This window comes from Carcharodon carcharias, chromosome 18 (assembly GCF_017639515.1).
Source record: "Carcharodon carcharias isolate sCarCar2 chromosome 18, sCarCar2.pri, whole genome shotgun sequence".
NCBI classification, from domain to species: domain Eukaryota; kingdom Metazoa; phylum Chordata; class Chondrichthyes; order Lamniformes; family Lamnidae; genus Carcharodon; species Carcharodon carcharias.
Genome location: NC_054484.1, coordinates 81,971,077 through 81,989,863, shown reverse-complemented (window position 1 = coordinate 81,989,863; position 18,787 = coordinate 81,971,077). Strand labels below are relative to the sequence as shown.

Genomic DNA, 18,787 nt, shown 5'->3' with positions numbered 1-18,787 from the left:
ATCTGAATGTGCGAAACATCTGCAGTAAGATAGATGACCTAGTGGCACAAACAGAGATAAATGATTTAGATCTAATTGCCATTATAGAAACATGACTACATGGTTACCAAGGTTGAAAAATATATATTCCGGGGTACACAACATTTCTGAAAGACAGACAGAATGGACAAGGCAGAGGGGTAGCCTGATAGTAAAGGATGAGAGAAGGACATTAGTGAGGAAAAGTCTTGGTTCAGATCATCAAGTGGAATCAGTATGGGTGGGAATTTGGAATAGCAGCATCAGGTAAAGCTGTTGGGAGTAGTTTATAGGCCTAAAAGTAGCTATTATGTTGGACAGAGCATTAAAGAAGAAAGTAATGGAGTGTGTGTAAAAAAGATAACGTAATAATTGTGGGGAACTTTAATCTTCATATATACTGGACCAATCAAATTGGCAAAGGTGGTCTAGAAGATGAGTTTGTAGCATGTTTTTCTGATAGTATCTTTGAGCAATATGTTGTGGAACCAACTAAGGATGAAGTTATTTTAGATCTAGTATTGTATAATGAGGTGGGGTTAGTTAGTAATCTCATAGTAAAAGATCCACTGGGAACTAGTGGTCATTATATCATTAAACTTCATGTTAAATTTGAAAGTGACATTCTCCAATCACAAACAATAATCTTAACTTTAAACAAAGTCAACTACATACATAAGAGGAGAGAACTGGCTAAGATTGATTGGGTAAATAGACTAAAAGGTATGGAGGTAAATGAACATTTAAAGGAACAATTCAAAGTCTTCAACAAAAATACATTCTATTTAAGAACAAAAACTCAGCAAGTTAAAGGTAGTTTTAGAGTAAAAGAAAAGGCTTAAGATTGCAAAAAATCATAGCAAGACTATGGATTGGGAGTGTTTTAGGAACCAGCAAAGGGCCACCAAAAAGTTGATAAAAAGGAAAAAGATAAAATGAGAAAAAAATCAGCCAGGAATATAAAAATAACTTGTAAGAGCTTTTGCATGTATATCAAAGGAAGAGAGTAGCTGAAGCAAACATTGGTCCCATAGAAGCAGAGACAGGAGAAATTATCATGGGGAATGAGGAAATGGCAGAGACTTCGAATAATTATTGTGTCTGGCTTCACAGTAGAAGACACAAGTTGCATACCAGAAATAGAGGGCAACCTAGAGGCTAATAAGAGTGAAGAAATTAATATCAACAGATAAAAAGTATTGGATAAACTTAAGGGACTAAAATCTGACAAATCCTCAGAACCGGATAGCTACCTCTTTTAGAAGCCTAGGATATAGAGGTGGCAGCGGATGTGCTGGCTATGATTTTCCAAAATTCTCTAGATTCTGGAACGGTCCCAGCAGATTGGAAGTGAGTAAGTGTAACAGTAATATTCGAGAAAGGAGGGATTGAGAAAACTGGGAACTACAGGCCAGATACATCAATCATCAGGAAAGTCCTGGGATCTATGATTATAGAAACTCAGTCTGATCAGACAAAGTCAACATGATTTTACTAAAGGGATAGTATATTTGAAAAACTTCTAAGAGTTTTTGTGGATGTAACTACTAGGGTAGATAAAAGAGAACCAGTAGGTGCTGTATACCTGGAATTCCAAAAAGGATTCGACAAGGTACCATACAGAAGGTTAATAGGCGATATAAGGACTTATGCAGTTGGGGGTAATATATCGTCATGGATAGAGGATTGGTTAATGGACAGGAAGTGTCCTTCCAAGTGACTATTAATTTTGGCTGGATTGTGGACTCTAAATGTTTCCCCATCACCAACATTAGGCTGACTGACCTGCAGTTACCCGATTTACATTTCCTCCAATCACCAGGTATGAGAACACAAATAGAATCACATACAGCTTGAAACATTAACTCTGTTTCTCTATCCACAGATGCTGCCAGACCTGTTGACTATTTCTAGCACTTTCTGTTCTTATTTGAATTTCTACTAATCATTCTTTTTGCTCTTAATTGATGCCTTCCCATTACTGACTTAGAGGCCAATGGAAATAGTTTGTTTAAGTTTAACATCTTTTATTATTACATGACCTGTCTAGTCTCCCACATTCTTCCCTCTCCAAACTTGGGCTCAATCAAAACTCTGCTGCTTCTGTCCTACATCCGCCTACACATCACTGCATACTTGCTGACCTACAATAGCTTCCATTTAAATAACGCCTTGATTTTAAAATTCTCATCCTGGTTTTCAAATGACCCTGTCCAAACTCCTCCAGGATAAAGTCATCACCACTGCCCCACCACTCACCAAGCCAAGATCTCTGCACTCATCCAATTCTGCCATTTGGAGAATTCCTAATAATAATCGCTCCAACATGGTGGCCATACCTTCAGGTGTAAAGGTCATAAGCTCTGGAATTCTCTCCCTCTCCGGTTCTCTACCTCTCATCCTGAAGACACTCCTTAAAATCAACTTTTGGTCACGTGACCCATCTTCTTATGCAGCTCAGTGTCAAGTTTGCTTGAGGCATTTATTTGTTTTTTATTCATTCATGGGATCTGGTTGTCACTGGCTGGGCCAGCATTTATTGCCCATCCCTAATTGCCCTTGAGAAGGTGGTGATGAGCTGCCTTCTTGAACTGCTGCAGTCCATGTGGTGTAGGTACACCCACAGTGCTGTTAGGGAGGGAGTTCCAGGATTTTGACCCAGCGACAGTGAAGGAACAGCGATATATTTCCAAGTCAGGATGGTGAGTGGCATGGAGGGGAACTTCAGATGGTAATGGTCGTGGGTTTGGAAGGTGCTGTCTAAGAAGCCTCGGTGAGTTTCTGCAGTGCATCTTGTAGATGGTACACACTGCTGCCACTGTGTGTCAGTGATGGAGGGATGAACATTTGTGGATGGGGTGCCAATCAAGTGGGCTGCTTTGTCCTGGGTGGTGTCAAGCTTCGAGTGTTGCTGCAGCTGCACTCATCTAGGCTAGTGAAGGGTATTCCATCATACTCCTGAGTTTTGCCTTGTAGATGGCGGACAGGCTTTGGGGAGTCAGGAGGTGAATTAGTCACCACAGGATTCCTAGCCTCTGACCTGCTCTTGTAGCCACAGTATTTATATAACTAGTCCAGTTCAGTTTCTGGTGAATGATAACCAACCCACCCCCCCCTCCGCACCCCCCTCCGCGCCCCCCCACCCCCCGGATGTTGATAGTAGGAGATTCAGCAATAGTAATGCCATTGAATGTCAAGGGGTGATGGTTAGATTCTCTCTTGTTGGAGATGGTCATTGCCTAGCACTTGTGTGGTGCAAATATTACTTGCCACTTGTCATTCTAAGCCTGGATACTGTTCAGCTCTTGCTGCATTGGAACATGGACTGCTTCAGTATCTGAGGGGTTGTGAATGGTGCTGAACATTGTACAAACATCAGTGAACATCACTACTTCTGACCTTATGATGGAAAGGAGGTTATTGATGAAGCAGCTGAAGATGGTTGGGCCTGGGCTACATGTTAAACATGCTGCACAAACACAAATTTCTATTGCTATACATCACTGAAACTCAATTCTAAACAGAGTTAGGAGGTCATCTCATAATCTGCCAATTCCAAATGAAAATAAAAATAAAAACAGTTTCGCTGGTCTGTCCTCATAACTAAAGCTGCTTATATCATCTCTTCTGCACGTTCTCCATGGCTTTAATATCCTTCCTGTAGTAGACCATCCAAAACTGGACGCAATATTTTAATTGCTGCCAAAATAATCATTTGTATCGGGTTGGAACTCTCTTTTGGGCTCAATGTCCCTACTTATGAAATCAAAAATCTCAGATGCTTCGATCTAAGCCATCTCATTAATTTGTCTTTCAATATTTAAGGATTGGGTCCCTTAATCCCAAAGTCTCACTGTCAAACCACTTCTTTACTATTGACTATATCTGTTCAGATGGGAGCTTAAATGCGAGTTAATATAGATCAATGAGACAGATAAGAGATGTGAAGTTTTACATTTAATACAATACTATAATGGAATCAGCGATAATGGAGCAGGGAGGGGCCGTACACAACATCCAGGTCTCGGAGCAGGCCCAGATGCTGCTGTTTGAACCCAAGCCTGAACCGGGTGGCGGCAGCACCACCATCTATAGTATATAAAGCAGCAGCCTGTCACCATGGAAACCAATGTGCAGAAGTGGAATGAGAACATTGTGTTCATTGGCCGCGTTAACAAGGTGAAACAGCGTGTGTGTTGATGAGGGTGAGGAGCAGCTCTGGGTAGAGAGCTGTGGATTCCACTCATGTTATGACCACAGTTGGTGTTAATTGCTGTGCAAACCAAATCCCAGAGGGAAACTTGGCTTATGGGCCATAACCTTTTTATTTTGTATTCTAAAAAAAAAGATCTCAGCAGTAAGAGGTTCAGTAATAGTTTTGGGATTTTAAAAATTAAAACTAAAAGTTTTATTAACACGAATAAAAGAAAACTTAAGCACATAAGATTACAGTTGCACAATTAAGGTTAGTCTTACGATCATTTCCCTCAAAAATACACTCCACTTGATCAGACTCACAAGTAAACACCTTCCAAGCAACACTCCCTGATAGATATTTAACTGTATAAAATCCTATAATATTATCCAAGGCAAATTGCTGTAGCTTCAATAAAGGCATGCCATATGAACTGTAACTAGCTTCCATTCTGCTGTGGAAAACTAAACTTTAGAATTAAACTGTTTTTTGTTGCCTAAGACTTTTCTGGCTTGACTGGATGGTTGATTCAAACTGCATCTCATCCCAGCCCAGCTCACCTCAACAGCTCAAACAGCAACTCCAGCTATAGATATCCTAAGCCCTCCACAGTAACTCTGAAATATCTTTTTTTCACCTTTCATTTCAGTTTCCATTGTTCTCACACTACTTTGAAATACAAATCCTTCCAAATATAAAATCTTTCATGTCTCTATCTTGTCTTTGCTTTCAGGTCAATAAAATTTAATACCCCCTTCTATTTACCTATGGAGCTCCTGCAAGATGCAAAGATGTTTCTTTGTACCTCTGACTCCCCTTTGATATTCAAAGAAACTCTCAACTTATCTTAAAATGCAAACGTTAGATCTAACCTATTTACCTCAAACATAACACCTCTATCCTTTTCATTTTTTAAAACCCCCCAGACAATGTCTCCTATTAATCTCTGCCCCACTTAAGTAAATCACACACACACACACTCTCTCAAGACTTTTGCACAGAATAACACAATATTCCCCAAAAATATTTATTAAAAAAACATCCATTTCTCACACTTTGTTGGCACAGTCTGGAGTGGCTACTTGGGCCTCCTGGAGGACAGCATTGGGAAAGTTAACAGGTCCTGTATTTGTACCCTTACGTGGGCGAAAAAACCCACGCTCCCGTGACCCAGGGGGTAGGAGAAGAAATAGATCCATGTGACCAGGTTTTCAAGGGGAAAGGTGGTGGTGGCTCAGCTGGAAATGGAAAACCTGAAGGCTGGATGTAGGAGCAAGGTTGCTGCCACTGTTTCTGTTACATTGAGCGACTGAACAACCAGAATTGGCCATAGAGTGTACAAAATTGTTGCTGCTGGTTCAGATAAGTTACTCTGGTGGATTCACGCAGCCCAGACAGACAAGAGCAGAGCTGAAAAGGTTCTGGAGAAGTGTATCATTTTGTTGAAAATTATACCTGTAAACCTGGGTTGAATGGGAGCTGCTGCCAGTTGAAAATCTGTGGCTAATTCCTCAAAGAAAAGGAGCTGGAATTTTACCCGAGGAAAACTGAGCCTTCAAGGACTTTGTGGCTGAAATTGGTATGGTGTTTGCCGAGTGGGCTACCCAGTAAATTTGAGATCGATCTTTATTGTATCTGTGATTTAACTTCTAACTTATATTGGCTGTGATTTGCCTGTTAATTCATGTTTAATTTATGTTGATTTTGGTTTGATTGTCAAAGGAGAGGTTATAAAAAGCTGAAATTTTGCCCACTGAGGTCATTTGGTAAATTCAGTTTGTTGATCTCCATGGGGATCATAACCATTTAAACTTGAAGGAATAGGAATACAGTGGAAACCAATGTATTCCATCAAAGAACACATGATTTGCCTTTAACGAGCTCAAACTGGTACATTTTGCATGGACAAATATAGGTAAACCAGCCTAGTAATTACGCAACTGGTAATTCAGAGACCCAGAAAAATAATCCAGGGGATACATGAGTTCAAATACTACCATGGCAGCTTGAGAATTTAAATTCAGCTTTTTAAAAATTTGTCAAATCAGTAAAAGTGACCATGAAGCTGTCAATTGAGTGACTCAGTTGGGTGTTTAAAACAACGCTCTCGGGGAAAGGAAACTGGCCACCCTTAGTCGGTCTGACCGATGTGTGACTCCAGTCCCATGCCAATGTAGTTGACTTTTCACTGACCTCTGAAGTGACCCAGCAAGCCATTCAGTTGTATCAAACCACGAGAAAGAAAAGCAAAAGTCAAACTGGATTGACAACTTGGATGTGACCAAAGCATTGTATCAGAACCCAGCAAAGGCATACCCATATTTATTTCACAAATGGGAAGGCATTTTAATATTTTCAGCAGTATGGAGATTAAATCAATGGATTATCATCTTGGATTGAGGCTTGTGGTCAAAGGCCATATTAGACACCAGAGTGAAAACTGCACATACATTACATACTCATTCGGGGCACTGTTATCACAGAGTGAGGGGTCATCCAGACACAGAAGAAAGCAACAAGGATGAACGACAGAGGAAAGAGCTGTGAGGAGCAATTTGATAAATGAAGGCTTTTAGGTGGGGGGGGGGGGGGGGGGGGGGGGGTTTAGTTTAGAGAGGTACATGAGATATATAATGGAGTACAGAAAATGCTTTACTGTGCTACAGCAGCAGGATAAAAAGGCACCTGGGTTGTGAAGCAAAGTCTCTCCAAATAACCCAAAAAAACTGGTGCCAAAGTTAAGAGAGCTGTACCACAGACCAATCAAGCAAGTCTGGCAAAAGTCATGCTCTCAGATTTCCATCATAAAACCATAAGACATAGGAGCAAAAATTAGGCCATTCGGCCCATCGAGTCTGCTCCACCATTCAATCATGGCTGATAAGTTTCTCAACCCCATTCTCCCGCCATTCCCCGTAACCTTTGATCCCCTTACCAATCAAGAACCTATCTATCTTAATACACTCAATGACCTGGCCTCCACAGCCTTCTGTGGCAATGAATTCCATAGAATCACCACTCTCTGACTAAAGAAGTTTCTCCTCATCTCTGTTCTAAAAGGTCTTCCCTTTACTCTTAGGCTGTGCCCTCGGGTCCTAGTCTCTCCTACTAATGGAAACGTTTTCCCCACGGCCACTCTATCCAGGCCTTTCAGGATTCTGTAAGTTTCAATCAGATCCCCCCTCATCCTCCTAAACTCCATCGAGTATAGACCCAGAGTCCTCAAACGTTCCTCATATGTTAAGCCTTTTATTCCTGGGATCATTCTCATGAACCTCCTCTCCAGGGCCAGCACATCCTTCCTGAGATACGGGGCCCAAAACTGCTCACAATATTCCAAATGTGGTCTGACCAGAGCCTTATAAAGCCTCAGCAGCACATCCCTGCTTTTATATTCTAGTCCTCTCAAACTAAATGCCAACATTGCATTTGCCTTCCTAACTACCGACTCAACCTGCAAGTTAACTTTAAGAGAATCCTCGACAAGGACTCCCAAGTCCCTTTGCACTCCAGATTTCTGAATTCTCTCCCCATTTAGAAAATAGTTTATGCCTCTATTCTTCCTACCAAAGTTCATGACCTCACACTTCCCCATGTTGTATTCCATCTGCCATTTCTTTGCCCATTCTCCTAACCTGTCCAAATCCTTCTGCAGCCTCCCCACCTCCTCAATACTACCTGTCCCTCCACCTATCTTTGTATCATCTGCAAACTTAGCCAAGGTGCCCTCAGTTCCTTCATCTAGATCATTAATGTATAAAGTGAAAAGTTGTGGTCCCAACACTGACCCCTGCGGAAATCCACTAGTCACCGGCCGCCATCCTGAGAAGGACCCCCTAATCCCCACCCTCTGCATCCTGCCAGACAGCCAATCTTCTATCCATGCGAGTACCTTGCCTCTAACACCACGGGCTCTTATCTTATTGAGCACCCTCCTGTGCGGCACCTTGTCAAAGGCCTTCTAGAAGTCCAAGTAAATAACATTCATTGGCTCTCCTTTGTCTAACCTACTCGTTACCTCCTCAAAGAATTCTAACAGATTTGTCAGGCATGACCTCCCCTTGAAGAAACCATGCTGACTTTGCCCGATTTTACCATGTACTTCCAAGTATTCTGAAATCTCATCCTTAATAATGGACCCTAAAATCTTACCAATGACCGAGGTCAGGCTAATCGACCTGTAATTTCCAGTCTTTTGCCTCACTGCCTTCTTAAACATGGGGGGTTACATTAGCGATTTTCCAGTCCTCTGGGACCCTCCCTGACTCCAATAATTCCTAAAAGATCACCAGTAATGCCTCCACTATCTCTTCAGCTATCTCCTTCAGAACTCTGGGGTGTAATCCATCTGGTCCAGGTGATTTATCCACCTTCAGACCTTTCAGTTTTCCTAGCACCTTCTCCTTGGTAATGGCCACCATACTCACCTCTGCCCCCCAACTCTCTTGAACTTTGGGGATGTCACTCGTGTCTTCCACTGTGAAGACCGACGCGAAGTACTTATTCAGTTCCTCCGCCATTTCTTTGTTCCCCACTACTACTTCTCCAGCTTCATTTTCCAGCAGCCCAATGTCCACTTTTGCCTCTCTCTTACCCTTTATATATCTAAAAAAAACTCTTGCAATCTTCTTTTATATTACTAGCTAGTTTACCCTCATATTTAATCTTCTCCCTCCTTATTTCTTTTTTAGTTGTCCTCTGTTGGTCTTTGTAGGCTTCCCAATCCCCTGGTTTCCCACTGCTCTTCGCCGCATTATATGCTTTCTTCTTTAGCTTTTATGCTGTCCTTGACCTCCCTCGTCAGCCATGGTTGCCTCGTCCTCCCTTTAGTATGCTTCTTCTTCCTAGGGATGAGTTTTTGCTGTGTCTCCCAAATTACTCCCAGAAGCTCCTGCCATTGCTGTTCCACTGTTTTTCCTGCTAGGTTCATCTCCCAGTCAATTCTGGCTAGCTCCTCCAGCTTCTTCCCCTCAAATTGCAGGGTAAATTCTATCATATTATGGTCACTTCCTCCTAAGGGTTCCTTCACCTTAAGCTCCCTTATCAAATCTGCCTCATTACACATCACTAAATCTAGAATTGCCTGTTCCCTAGTGGGCTCCACCACAAGTTGCTCCAAAAAGCCATCTCGTACACATTCCACAAATTCCTTTTCTTGGGATCCAATACCAACCTGATTTTCCCAGTCTACCTGCATATTGAAATCCCCCATGATCACTGTAATCTTGCCTTTCTTACACACCTTTTCTATCTCCTGGTGCATCTTGTGCCCCACATCCTGATTATTGTTCGGAGGCCTGTACATAACTCCCATTATGGTTTTTTTACCTTTGCGGTTCCTCAACTCTACCCACACAGATTCTACATCATCTGACCCTACATCATTTCTTGCTATCGATTTAATTTCAATTCTTACTAACAAAGCAACCCCACCCCCTCTGCCAACCTGCCTATCTTTTCAATAGGATGTATATCCTTGGATATTTAGCTCCCAGTCCTGATCCCCTTGCAGCCATGTCTCCGTAACGCCCACCACATCATACCTGCCAATTTCAATCTGCGCCACAAGCTCATTTACCTTATTTCGTATACTGCGTGCATTCAGATACAACACCTTCAGTCCTGTATTTCCCGTCCCCTTTCTCATTGTCGTCCCTTTATCTGATGTGCTTGAAGTTAGATTCCTAGCCCTTTCCAAACACACTGTCCTATTTTGTGTTCTGGAGACTTTAATAGCCTCTCCTGGGCTCTCTTTTCTTTTCAGTTTTTTCATAATTTTCCATGAAGTTGAATCCACCCACCCCCCTCCCCCCCCCCAACACACTAACCTACTGCTTTGTTTCCCATTAGTCATACTTCTTGGAGTTTAACCCTCCCCCCCGCAACTTTCTAGTTTAAAGCCCTGTTGACCACCCTATTTACCATTTTCACTAGTACATTGGTCCCAGATCGGTTCAGGTGGAGACCGTCACAACGGTACAGATCCCTCCTGTTCCAATACTGATGCCAGTGCCCCACGAAATGGAACCCCTCATTCCCGCAGCACTCCTTTAACCACGTGTTTACTTCCCTTATTCTCGCATCCCTATGCCAATTTGCACATGGCTCAGGTAGTAAACCGGAGATTATAACCCTTGGACCTGTTCTTGAATTTAGTTCCTAGTTCCTGATAATCCCCAAACAAGTCCTCTTTCTTAGTCTTACCTATGTTATTTGTCCTGACGTGGACCACAACAACTGGATCCTCCCCCTCCAAAGATGCAGGCAGCAGGTCTATGGGAACACTACCACTTCCGATTTGCCCTCCAAGCCACACACCAGCCCAACTTGCACATATATCACCATTCCTTCGTCATCACTGAGTCAAACTACTGAAACACCCTGATAAAAACTAAAAACTGGGAATACTGGAAATCCAAAACAAAAACAGAATTACCTGAAAAAACTCAGCAGGTCTGGCAGCATCGGCGGAGAAGAACAAAGTTCTGTCGAAGGGTCATGAGGACTCGAGACGTCAACTTTGTTCTTCTCCGCCGATGCTGCCAGACCTGCTGAGTTTTTCCAGGTATTTCTGTTTGTGTCCTGAAACACCCTGCCCAGCAGCATTGTGGGATCCACTGCACCACAAGGAATGCAGTGGTTCAAGGCAGCAGCTCAGCACCCCCTTTTCAAGGGCCATTAGGAATGAGCACAAAATACAAACCTTCCAACTGGTGCCCACGTACTGAGAACCATTTTCATAATTCAGCAAGGATAACAGTTCCCTGTCACTTGCCATTTCAACACTCCACCCTGCTCTCATGCCCCCATGTCCGTCCTTGGCCTGCTGCAATGTTCTAGTGAAGCTCAACGAAAAATCATCTTCCGACTAGGTGCTTTATAGCCTTCCAGACTGAATATTGAGTTCAACAACTTTAGATCATGAACTCTCTCCTCTATCCCCATCCCCTTTCCAATTCCCCTTTTTCCAATAATTTATATATATTTTTCTTTTCCCACCTATTTCCACTATTTTTAAATGTATTTCCATCCATTGTTTTATCTCTACCTTTTAGCTTATTTCGATACCCCCTCCACCCCACACCCACTAGGGCTATCTGTCCATTTCTTGTCCTGCTTTCTACCCTTAATGTCACCATTCGCACATTTCTTAGCTAATATCACCACCGTCAATACCTCTTTGTCCTTTTGTCTATGACATCTTTTGGCAATCTCCACCTATCACTGACCCTCTATCCAGCTCTACCTGTCCACCACCCCATTAAACCAGCTGAAATTTCACCTCTTTTCTATTTTTCCTTAGTTCTGATGAAGAGTCATTCAGACTCAAAACGTTAACTGTATCCCTCTCTGCAGATGCTGTCAGACCTGCTGAGTTTTTCCAGCTTTTTGTTTTTGTCCTTAATAAATATCATTTGTAATTGAAACCAGTTCTCCTTAAAGCCTTGCCTACTTTTACAGTCCGACCAGAGTCACTAGCATACTAAGCAGAAAAATATTTATAATAATTGAAAGGAGAAAATAACAATTTTACTTACTGTGTTTCAAGGGCACAAGTTCAGGGTTTTTAGGCTCCTTCAGCTTAAAATGAACATCGCCAATGCTAATTGTGTCACCTACAAATTTAAAGATATGCAGAGTAAATTTTCACATTTTAAAAAGATTTGCCACTTCACTCAACTGCATTATGAATCGAAAAACATCCCCAGCCAATTAACAGTAATACAGATGCAGCATACAATACCGAAACGCCACCATTCAGGTTGCAGTCCTTTGCAATTGCACCTCACTTTTCTGAAACCTTCAAACCACCTGTTGTCATTCCATCATTGGATGATTTCCAATGGGTCACAACTGCTTTAAATTATTCATAGGTCAGCAGTATCAGAACCCAAAACAGCAACACTACATTTGACAAGCTCAATCCCTGACATCTGTATTTCTCAGCAACCACACATTTATTTAAAATGTGAGGACACAATTTTTAATTTAATACATTCGTTCCCAAGATTGAGTTCATCCTTCCCGACAACCATGTGCCAACTCTTTAGAACCATAGAACACTACAGCACAGAAAACAGGCCATTCAGCCCTTCTAGTCTGTGCCAAAATATTATTCTGCTAGTCCCATTGATCTGCACCTAGTCCATAACCCTCCAGACCTCTCCCATCCATGTATCTAATTTATTCATAAAACTCAAGAGTGAGCCCACATTTACGTCAGACGGTAGCTCGTTCCACACACTCACCACTCTGAGTGAAGAAGTTCCCCCCAAATCTTTCCCCTTTCACCCTAAAGCCATGTCCTCTCATATTTACCTCTCCTAATCTAAGTGGAAATAGCCTACTTGCATTTACTCTGACTATACCCATCATAATTTTATAAACTTCTATCATATCTCCCCTCATTCTTCTACGCTCCAAGGAATAAAGTCCTAACCTGTTTAATCTTTCACTGTAACTCAACTCCTTAAGACCCGGCAACATCCTAGTAAATCTTCTCTGCACTCTCTCAATCTTACTAATATCCTTCCTGTAGTTAGGCGACCAGAACTGCACACAATACTCCAAAGTTGGCCTCACCAATGTCTTATACAACCTCACCATAACATCCCAACTCCTATACTCAATAATTTGATTTATGAAGGCCAGTATGCCAAAAGCTTTCTTTACAACCTTGTCTACCTGTGACGCCACTTTCAGGGAACTATGTATCTGAACTCCCAGATCCCTTTGTTCCTCCGCACTCCTCAGTGCACTATGGATAAAAAAGTACTTAATTGAAGGAAGAAATTCAGAATCAAATGAGATAGAAAGAAAAGAGGTACAGAGACTTCAGGAAAAAAGTACAGAGGCAGAAAAAAAGGAACGTGTATTTATGTAGAGTTATCGACATCCATCAGGACACTTCAAAGTGCTGCACAACCAAAGGAGTACTTGAGAAGCTTTAATGGAGGATCACAGGATATGACCAATCTTAACCAGCTGTCCTTGCATTCAAAGTATTTCTGTATTCATTCTCTGCACCATTACACATCTTATACCTGTTTAAGGCATCTTCCGAGTTTGGGGGGGGGATAGTAGTTGGGCACTGTTGGGGGGAGGAGGACGTGCCTGGGGGGACAGGGAATTTTAGGGGTGCCTGGGGGGACAGGGAATTTTAGGGGTGTCTGGGAGCCGGGGGGGGTGTTTTGGGGGAAGGGGTGTCTGAGGAGTTTGCCGGGGTCTTGGAGAGAGTGGTCTGGACGATTTCTCTGAGTTGGCAATTCTCTGGGGGTGGGAGGGGGCAGTTCTCTGGGGGGGGGGGGGGCAGTTCTCTGGGACGGGGTGTCTCTCTAGGGGGTCTCTCCCTGTGGGGGGCTCTCTCGCTCTGGGGGGGGCGGGGCTCTCTCGCTCTGGGGGGGGCGGGGCTCTCTCGCTCTGGGGGGGGCGGGGCTCTCTCGCTCTGGGGGGGCGGGGCTCTCTCGCTCTGGGGGGGCGGGGCTCTCTCGCTCTGGGGGGGCGGGGCTCTCTCGCTCTGGGGGGGCGGGGCTCTCTCGCTCTGGGGGGGCGGGGCTCTCTCGCTCTGGGGGGGCGGGGCTCTCTCGCTCTGGGGGGGCGGGTCTCTCTCGCTCTGGGGGGGCGGGTCTCTCTCGCTCTGGGGGGGCGGGTCTCTCTCGCTCTGGGGGGGCGGGTCTCTCTCGCTCTGGGGGGGCGGGTCTCTCTCGCTCTGGGGGGGGCGGGTCTCTCTCGCTCTGGGGGGGCGGGGTCTCTCTCGCTCTGGGGGGGCGGGTCTCTCTCGCTCTGGGGGGGCGGGTCTCTCTCGCTCTGGGGGGGCGGGTCTCTCTCGCTCTGGGGGGGCGGGTCTCTCTCGCTCTGGGGGGGCGGGTCGCTCTCGCTCTGGGGGGGCGGGTCTCTCTCGCTCTGGGGGGGCGGGTCTCTCTCGCTCTGGGGGGGCGGGTCTCTCTCGCTCTGGGGGGCGGGTCTCTCTCGCTCTGGGGGGGCGGGTCTCTCTCGCTCTGGGGGGGCGGGTCTCTCTCGCTCTGGGGGGCGGGTCTCTCTCGCTCTGGGGGGCGGGTCTCTCTCGCTCTGGGGGGCGGGTCTCTCTCGCTCTGGGGGGCGGGTCTCTCTCGCTCTGGGGGGCGGGTCTCTCTCGCTCTGGGGGGCGGGTCTCTCTCGCTCTGGGGGGCGGGTCTCTCTCGCTCTGGGGGGCGGGTCTCTCTCGCTCTGGGGGGCGGGTCTCTCTCGCTCTGGGGGCGGGTCTCTCTCGCTCTGGGGGGCGGGTCTCTCTCGCTCTGGGGGGCGGGTCTCTCTCGCTCTGGGGGGCGGGTCTCTCTCGCTCTGGGGGGCGGGTCTCTCTCGCTCTGGGGGGCGGGTCTCTCTCGCTCTGGGGGGCGGGTCTCTCTCGCTCTGGGGGGCGGGTCTCTCTCGCTCTGGGGGGCGGGTCTCTCTCGCTCTGGGGGGCGGGTCTCTCTCGCTCTGGGGGGCGGGTCTCTCTCGCTCTGGGGGGCGGGTCTCTCTCGCTCTGGGGGGCGGGTCTCTCTCGCTCTGGGGGGCGGGTCTCTCTCGCTCTGGGGGGCGGGTCTCTCTCGCTCTGGGGGGCGGGTCTCTCTCGCTCTGGGGGGCGGGTCTCTCTCGCTCTGGGGGGGCGGGTCTCTCTCGCTCTGGGGGGCGGGTCTCTCTCGCTCTGGGGGGCGGGGTCTCTCTCGCTCTGGGGGGCGGGTCTCTCTCGCTCTGGGGGGCGGGTCTCTCTCGCTCTGGGGGGCGGGTCTCTCTCGCTCTGGGGGGCGGGTCTCTCTCGCTCTGGGGGGCGGGTCTCTCTCGCTCTGGGGGGCGGGTCTCTCTCGCTCTGGGGGGCGGGTCTCTCTCGCTCTGGGGGGCGGGTCTCTCTCGCTCTGGGGGGCGGGTCTCTCTCGCTCTGGGGGGCGGGACTCTCTCGCTCTGGGGGGCGGGACTCTCTCGCTCTGGGGGGCGGGACTCTCTCGCTCTGGGGGGCGGGACTCTCTCGCTCTGGGGGGCGGGACTCTCTCGCTCTGGGGGGCGGGACTCTCTCGCTCTGGGGGGCGGGACTCTCTCGCTCTGGGGGGCGGGACTCTCTCGCTCTGGGGGGCGGGACTCTCTCGCTCTGGGGGGCGGGACTCTCTCGCTCTGGGGGGCGGGACTCTCTCGCTCTGGGGGGCGAGTCTCTCTCTCTCTGGGGGGCGAGTCTCTCTCTCTCTGGGGGGCGGGTCTCTCTCTCTGGGGGATGTGTCTCTCTCTATCTCTGGGGGGAGGATCTCTCTCTCTCTCACTCTCTGGGGGGAGGGTCTCTCTCTCTCTCTCTCTCTGGGGGGAGGGTCTCTCTCTCTCTCTCTCTCTGGGGGGAGGGTCTCTCTCTCTCTCTCTCTCTGGGGGGAGGGTCTCTCTCTCTCTCTCTCTGGGGGGAGGGTCTCTCTCTCTCTCTCTCTCTGGGGGGAGGGTCTCTCTCTCTCTCTCTCTCTGGGGGGAGGGTCTCTCTCTCTCTCTCTCTCTCTGGGGGGAGGGTCTCTCTCTCTCTCTCTGGGGGGAGGGTCTCTCTCTCTCTCTCTCTCTGGGGGGAGGGTCTCTCTCTCTCTCTCTCTGGGGGAGGGTCTCTCTCTCTCTCTCTCTCTGGGGGGAGGGTCTCTCTCTCTCTCTCTCTCTGGGGGGAGGGTCTCTCTCTCTCTCTCTGGGGGGAGGGTCTCTCTCTCTCTCTCTGGGGGGAGGGTCTCTCTCTCTCTCTGGGGGGAGGGTCTCTCTCTCTCTCTCTCTCTCTCTCTGGGGGGGCGGGTCTCTCTCGCTCTGGGGGGCGGGTCTCTCTCGCTCTCTCTGGGGGGAGGGTCTCTCTCTCTCTCTGGGGGGAGGGTCTCTCTCTCTCTCTGGGGGGAGGGTCACTCTCTCTCTCTGGGGGGAGGGTCACTCTCTCTCTCTGGGGGGAGGGTCTCTCTCTCTCTCGCTGGGGAGGGTGCCCCTCTCTCTATCTCGCTGGGGAGGGTGCCTCTCTCTCTGTCTCTCTCTGGGGAGGGTGCCCCTCTCTCTGTCTCTCTCTGGGGAGGGTGCCCCTCTCTCTCTGGGGAGGGTGCCCCTCTCTCTCTGGGGAGGGTGCCCCTCTCTCTGGGGAGGGTGCCCCTCTCTCTCTGGGGAGGGTGCCCCTCTCTCTCTCTGGGGAGGGTGCCCCCTCTCTCTCTGGGGAGGGTGCCCCTCTCTCTCTGGGGAGGGTGCCCCTCTCTCTCTGGGGAGGGTGCCCCTCTCTCTCTGGGGAGGGTGCCCCTCTCTCTCTGGGGAGGGTGCCCCTCTCTCTCTGGGGAGGGTGCCCCTCTCTCTCTGGGGAGGGTGCCCCTCTCTCTCTGGGGAGGGTGCCCCTCTCTCTCTGGGGAGGGTGCCCCTCTCTCTCTGGGGAGGGTGCCCCTCTCTCTGGGGAGGATGCCCCTCTCTCTCTGGGGAGGGTGCCCCTCTCTCTCTGGGGAGGGTGCCCCTCTCTCTCTGGGGAGGGTGCCCCTCTCTCTCTGGGGAGGGTGCCCCTCTCTCTCTGGGGAGGGTGCCCCTCTCTCTCTGGGGAGGGTGCCCCTCTCTCTCTGGGGAGGGTGCCCCTCTCTCTCTGGGGAGGGTGCCCCTCTCTCTCTGGGGAGGGTGCCCCTCTCTCTCTGGGGAGGGTGCCCCTCTCTCTCTGGGGAGGGTGCCCCTCTCTCTCTGGGGAGGGTGCCCCTCTCTCTCTGGGGAGGGTGCCCCTCTCTCTCTGGGGAGGGTGCCCCTCTCTCTCTGGGGAGGGTGCCCCTCTCTCTCTGGGGAGGGTGCCCCTCTCTCTCTGGGGAGGGTGCCCCTCTCTCTCTGGGGAGGGTGCCCCTCTCTCTCTGGGGAGGGTGCCCCTCTCTCTCTGGGGAGGGTGCCCCTCTCTCTCTGGGGAGGGTGCCCCTCTCTCTCTGGGGAGGGTGCCCCTCTCTCTCTGGGGAGGGTGCCCCTCTCTCTCTGGGGAGGGTGCCCCTCTCTCTCTGGGGAGGGTGCCCCTCTCTCTCTGGGGAGGGTGCCCCTCTCTCTCTGGGGAGGGTGCCCCTCTCTCTCTGGGGAGGGTGCCCCTCTCTCTCTGGGGAGGGTGCCCCTCTCTCTCTGGGGAGGGTGCCCCTCTCTCTCTGGGGAGGGTGCCCCCCTCTCTCTGGGGAGGGTGCCCCTCTCTCTCTGGGGAGGGTGCCCCACTCTCTCTGGGGAGGGTGCCCCACTCTCTCTCTCTCTCTCTGGGGAGGGTGCCTCTCTCTCTCTCTCTCTCTGGGGAGGGTGCCTCTCTCTCTCTCTCTCTCTGGGGAGGGTGCCTCTCTCTCTCTCTCTCTCTCTGGGGAGGGTGCCCCTCTCTCTCTCTGGGGAGGGTGCCCCTCTCTCTCTCTCTCTCTCTGGGGAGGGTGCCCCTCTCTCTCTCTCTCTCTGGGGAGGGTGCCCCTCTCTCTCTCTCTCTCTCTCTCTCTGGGGAGGGTGCACCTCTCTCTCTCTCTCTCTCTCTCTGGGGAGGGTGCCCCTCTCTCTCTCCCTCTCTCTCTCTGGGGACGGTGCCCCTCTCTCTCTCTCTCTCTCTGGGGAGAGTGCCCCTCTCTCTCTCTCTCTCTCTGGGGAGAGTGCCTCTCTCTCTCTCTCTCTCTCTCTCTCTGGGGAGAGTGCCCCTCTCTCTCTCTCTCTCTCTGGGGAGAGTGCCCCTCTCTCTCTCTCTCTCTCTCTGGGGAGAGTGCCCCCCTCTCTCTCTCTCTCTCTGGGGAGGGTGCCTCTCTCTCTCTCTCTCTCTCTCTCTCTGGGGAGGGTGCCCCTCTCTCTCTCTCTCTCTCTGGGGAGAGTGCCCCTCTCTCTCTCTCTCTCTCTGGGGAGAGTGCCCCTCTCTCTCTCTCTCTCTCTGGGGAGAGTGCCCCTCTCTCTCTCTCTCTCTCTGGGGAGAGTGCCCCTCTCTCTCTCTCTCTCTCTCTGGGGAGAGTGCCCCTCTCTCTCTCTCTCTGGGGAGAGTGCCCCTCTCTCTCTCTCTCTCTCTGGAGAGAGTGCCCCTCTCTCTCTCTCTCTCTCTCTGGGGAGAGTGCCCCTCTCTCTCTCTCTCTCTCTCTGGGGAGAGTGCCCCTCTCTCTCTCTCTCTCTCTCTCTGGGGAGAGTGCCCCTCTCTCTCTCTCTCTCTGGGGAGAGTGCCCCTCTCTCTCTCTCTCTGGGGAGAGTGCCCCTCTCTCTCTCTCTCTGGGGAGAGTGCCCCTCTCTCTCTCTCTCTGGGGAGAGTGCCCCTCTCTCTCTCTCTCTCTCTCTGGGGAGAGTGCCCCTCTCTCTCTCTCTCTCTCTCTCTCTGGGGAGAGTGCCCCTCTCTCTCTCTCTCTCTCTCTCTGGGGAGAGTGCCCCTCTCTCTCTCTCTCTCTCTCTGGGGAGAGTGCCCCTCTCTCTCTATCTCTCTCTCTGGGGAGAGTGCCCCTCTCTCTCTCTCTCTCTCTCTGGGGAGAGTGCCCCTCTCTCTCTCTCTCTCTCTCTGGGGAGAGTGCCCCTCTCTCTCTCTCTCTCTCTGGGGAGAGTGCCCCTCTCTCTCTCTCTCTCTCTCTGGGGAGAGTGCCCCTCTCTCTCTCTCTCTCTCTCTGGGGAGAGTGCCCCTCT

The 18,787-nt window shown here is 49.5% G+C and overlaps 1 protein-coding gene across 3 annotated transcripts in view; it reads right to left on the bottom strand.

Annotated features, from left to right (window-relative positions):
• The window catches only part of vwa8 (von Willebrand factor A domain containing 8), a 474,906-nt gene that overhangs the window by 429,370 nt on the left and 26,749 nt on the right, over window positions 1–18,787 (bottom strand). For all 3 annotated transcript variants that reach the window (XM_041211497.1, XM_041211500.1, XM_041211499.1), the window contains one exon: window positions 11,752–11,829. In XM_041211497.1, the coding sequence (XP_041067431.1) occupies window positions 11,752–11,829 (78 nt within the window). Of the gene's footprint in view, window positions 1–11,751; window positions 11,830–18,787 lie in introns of those variants that run through there.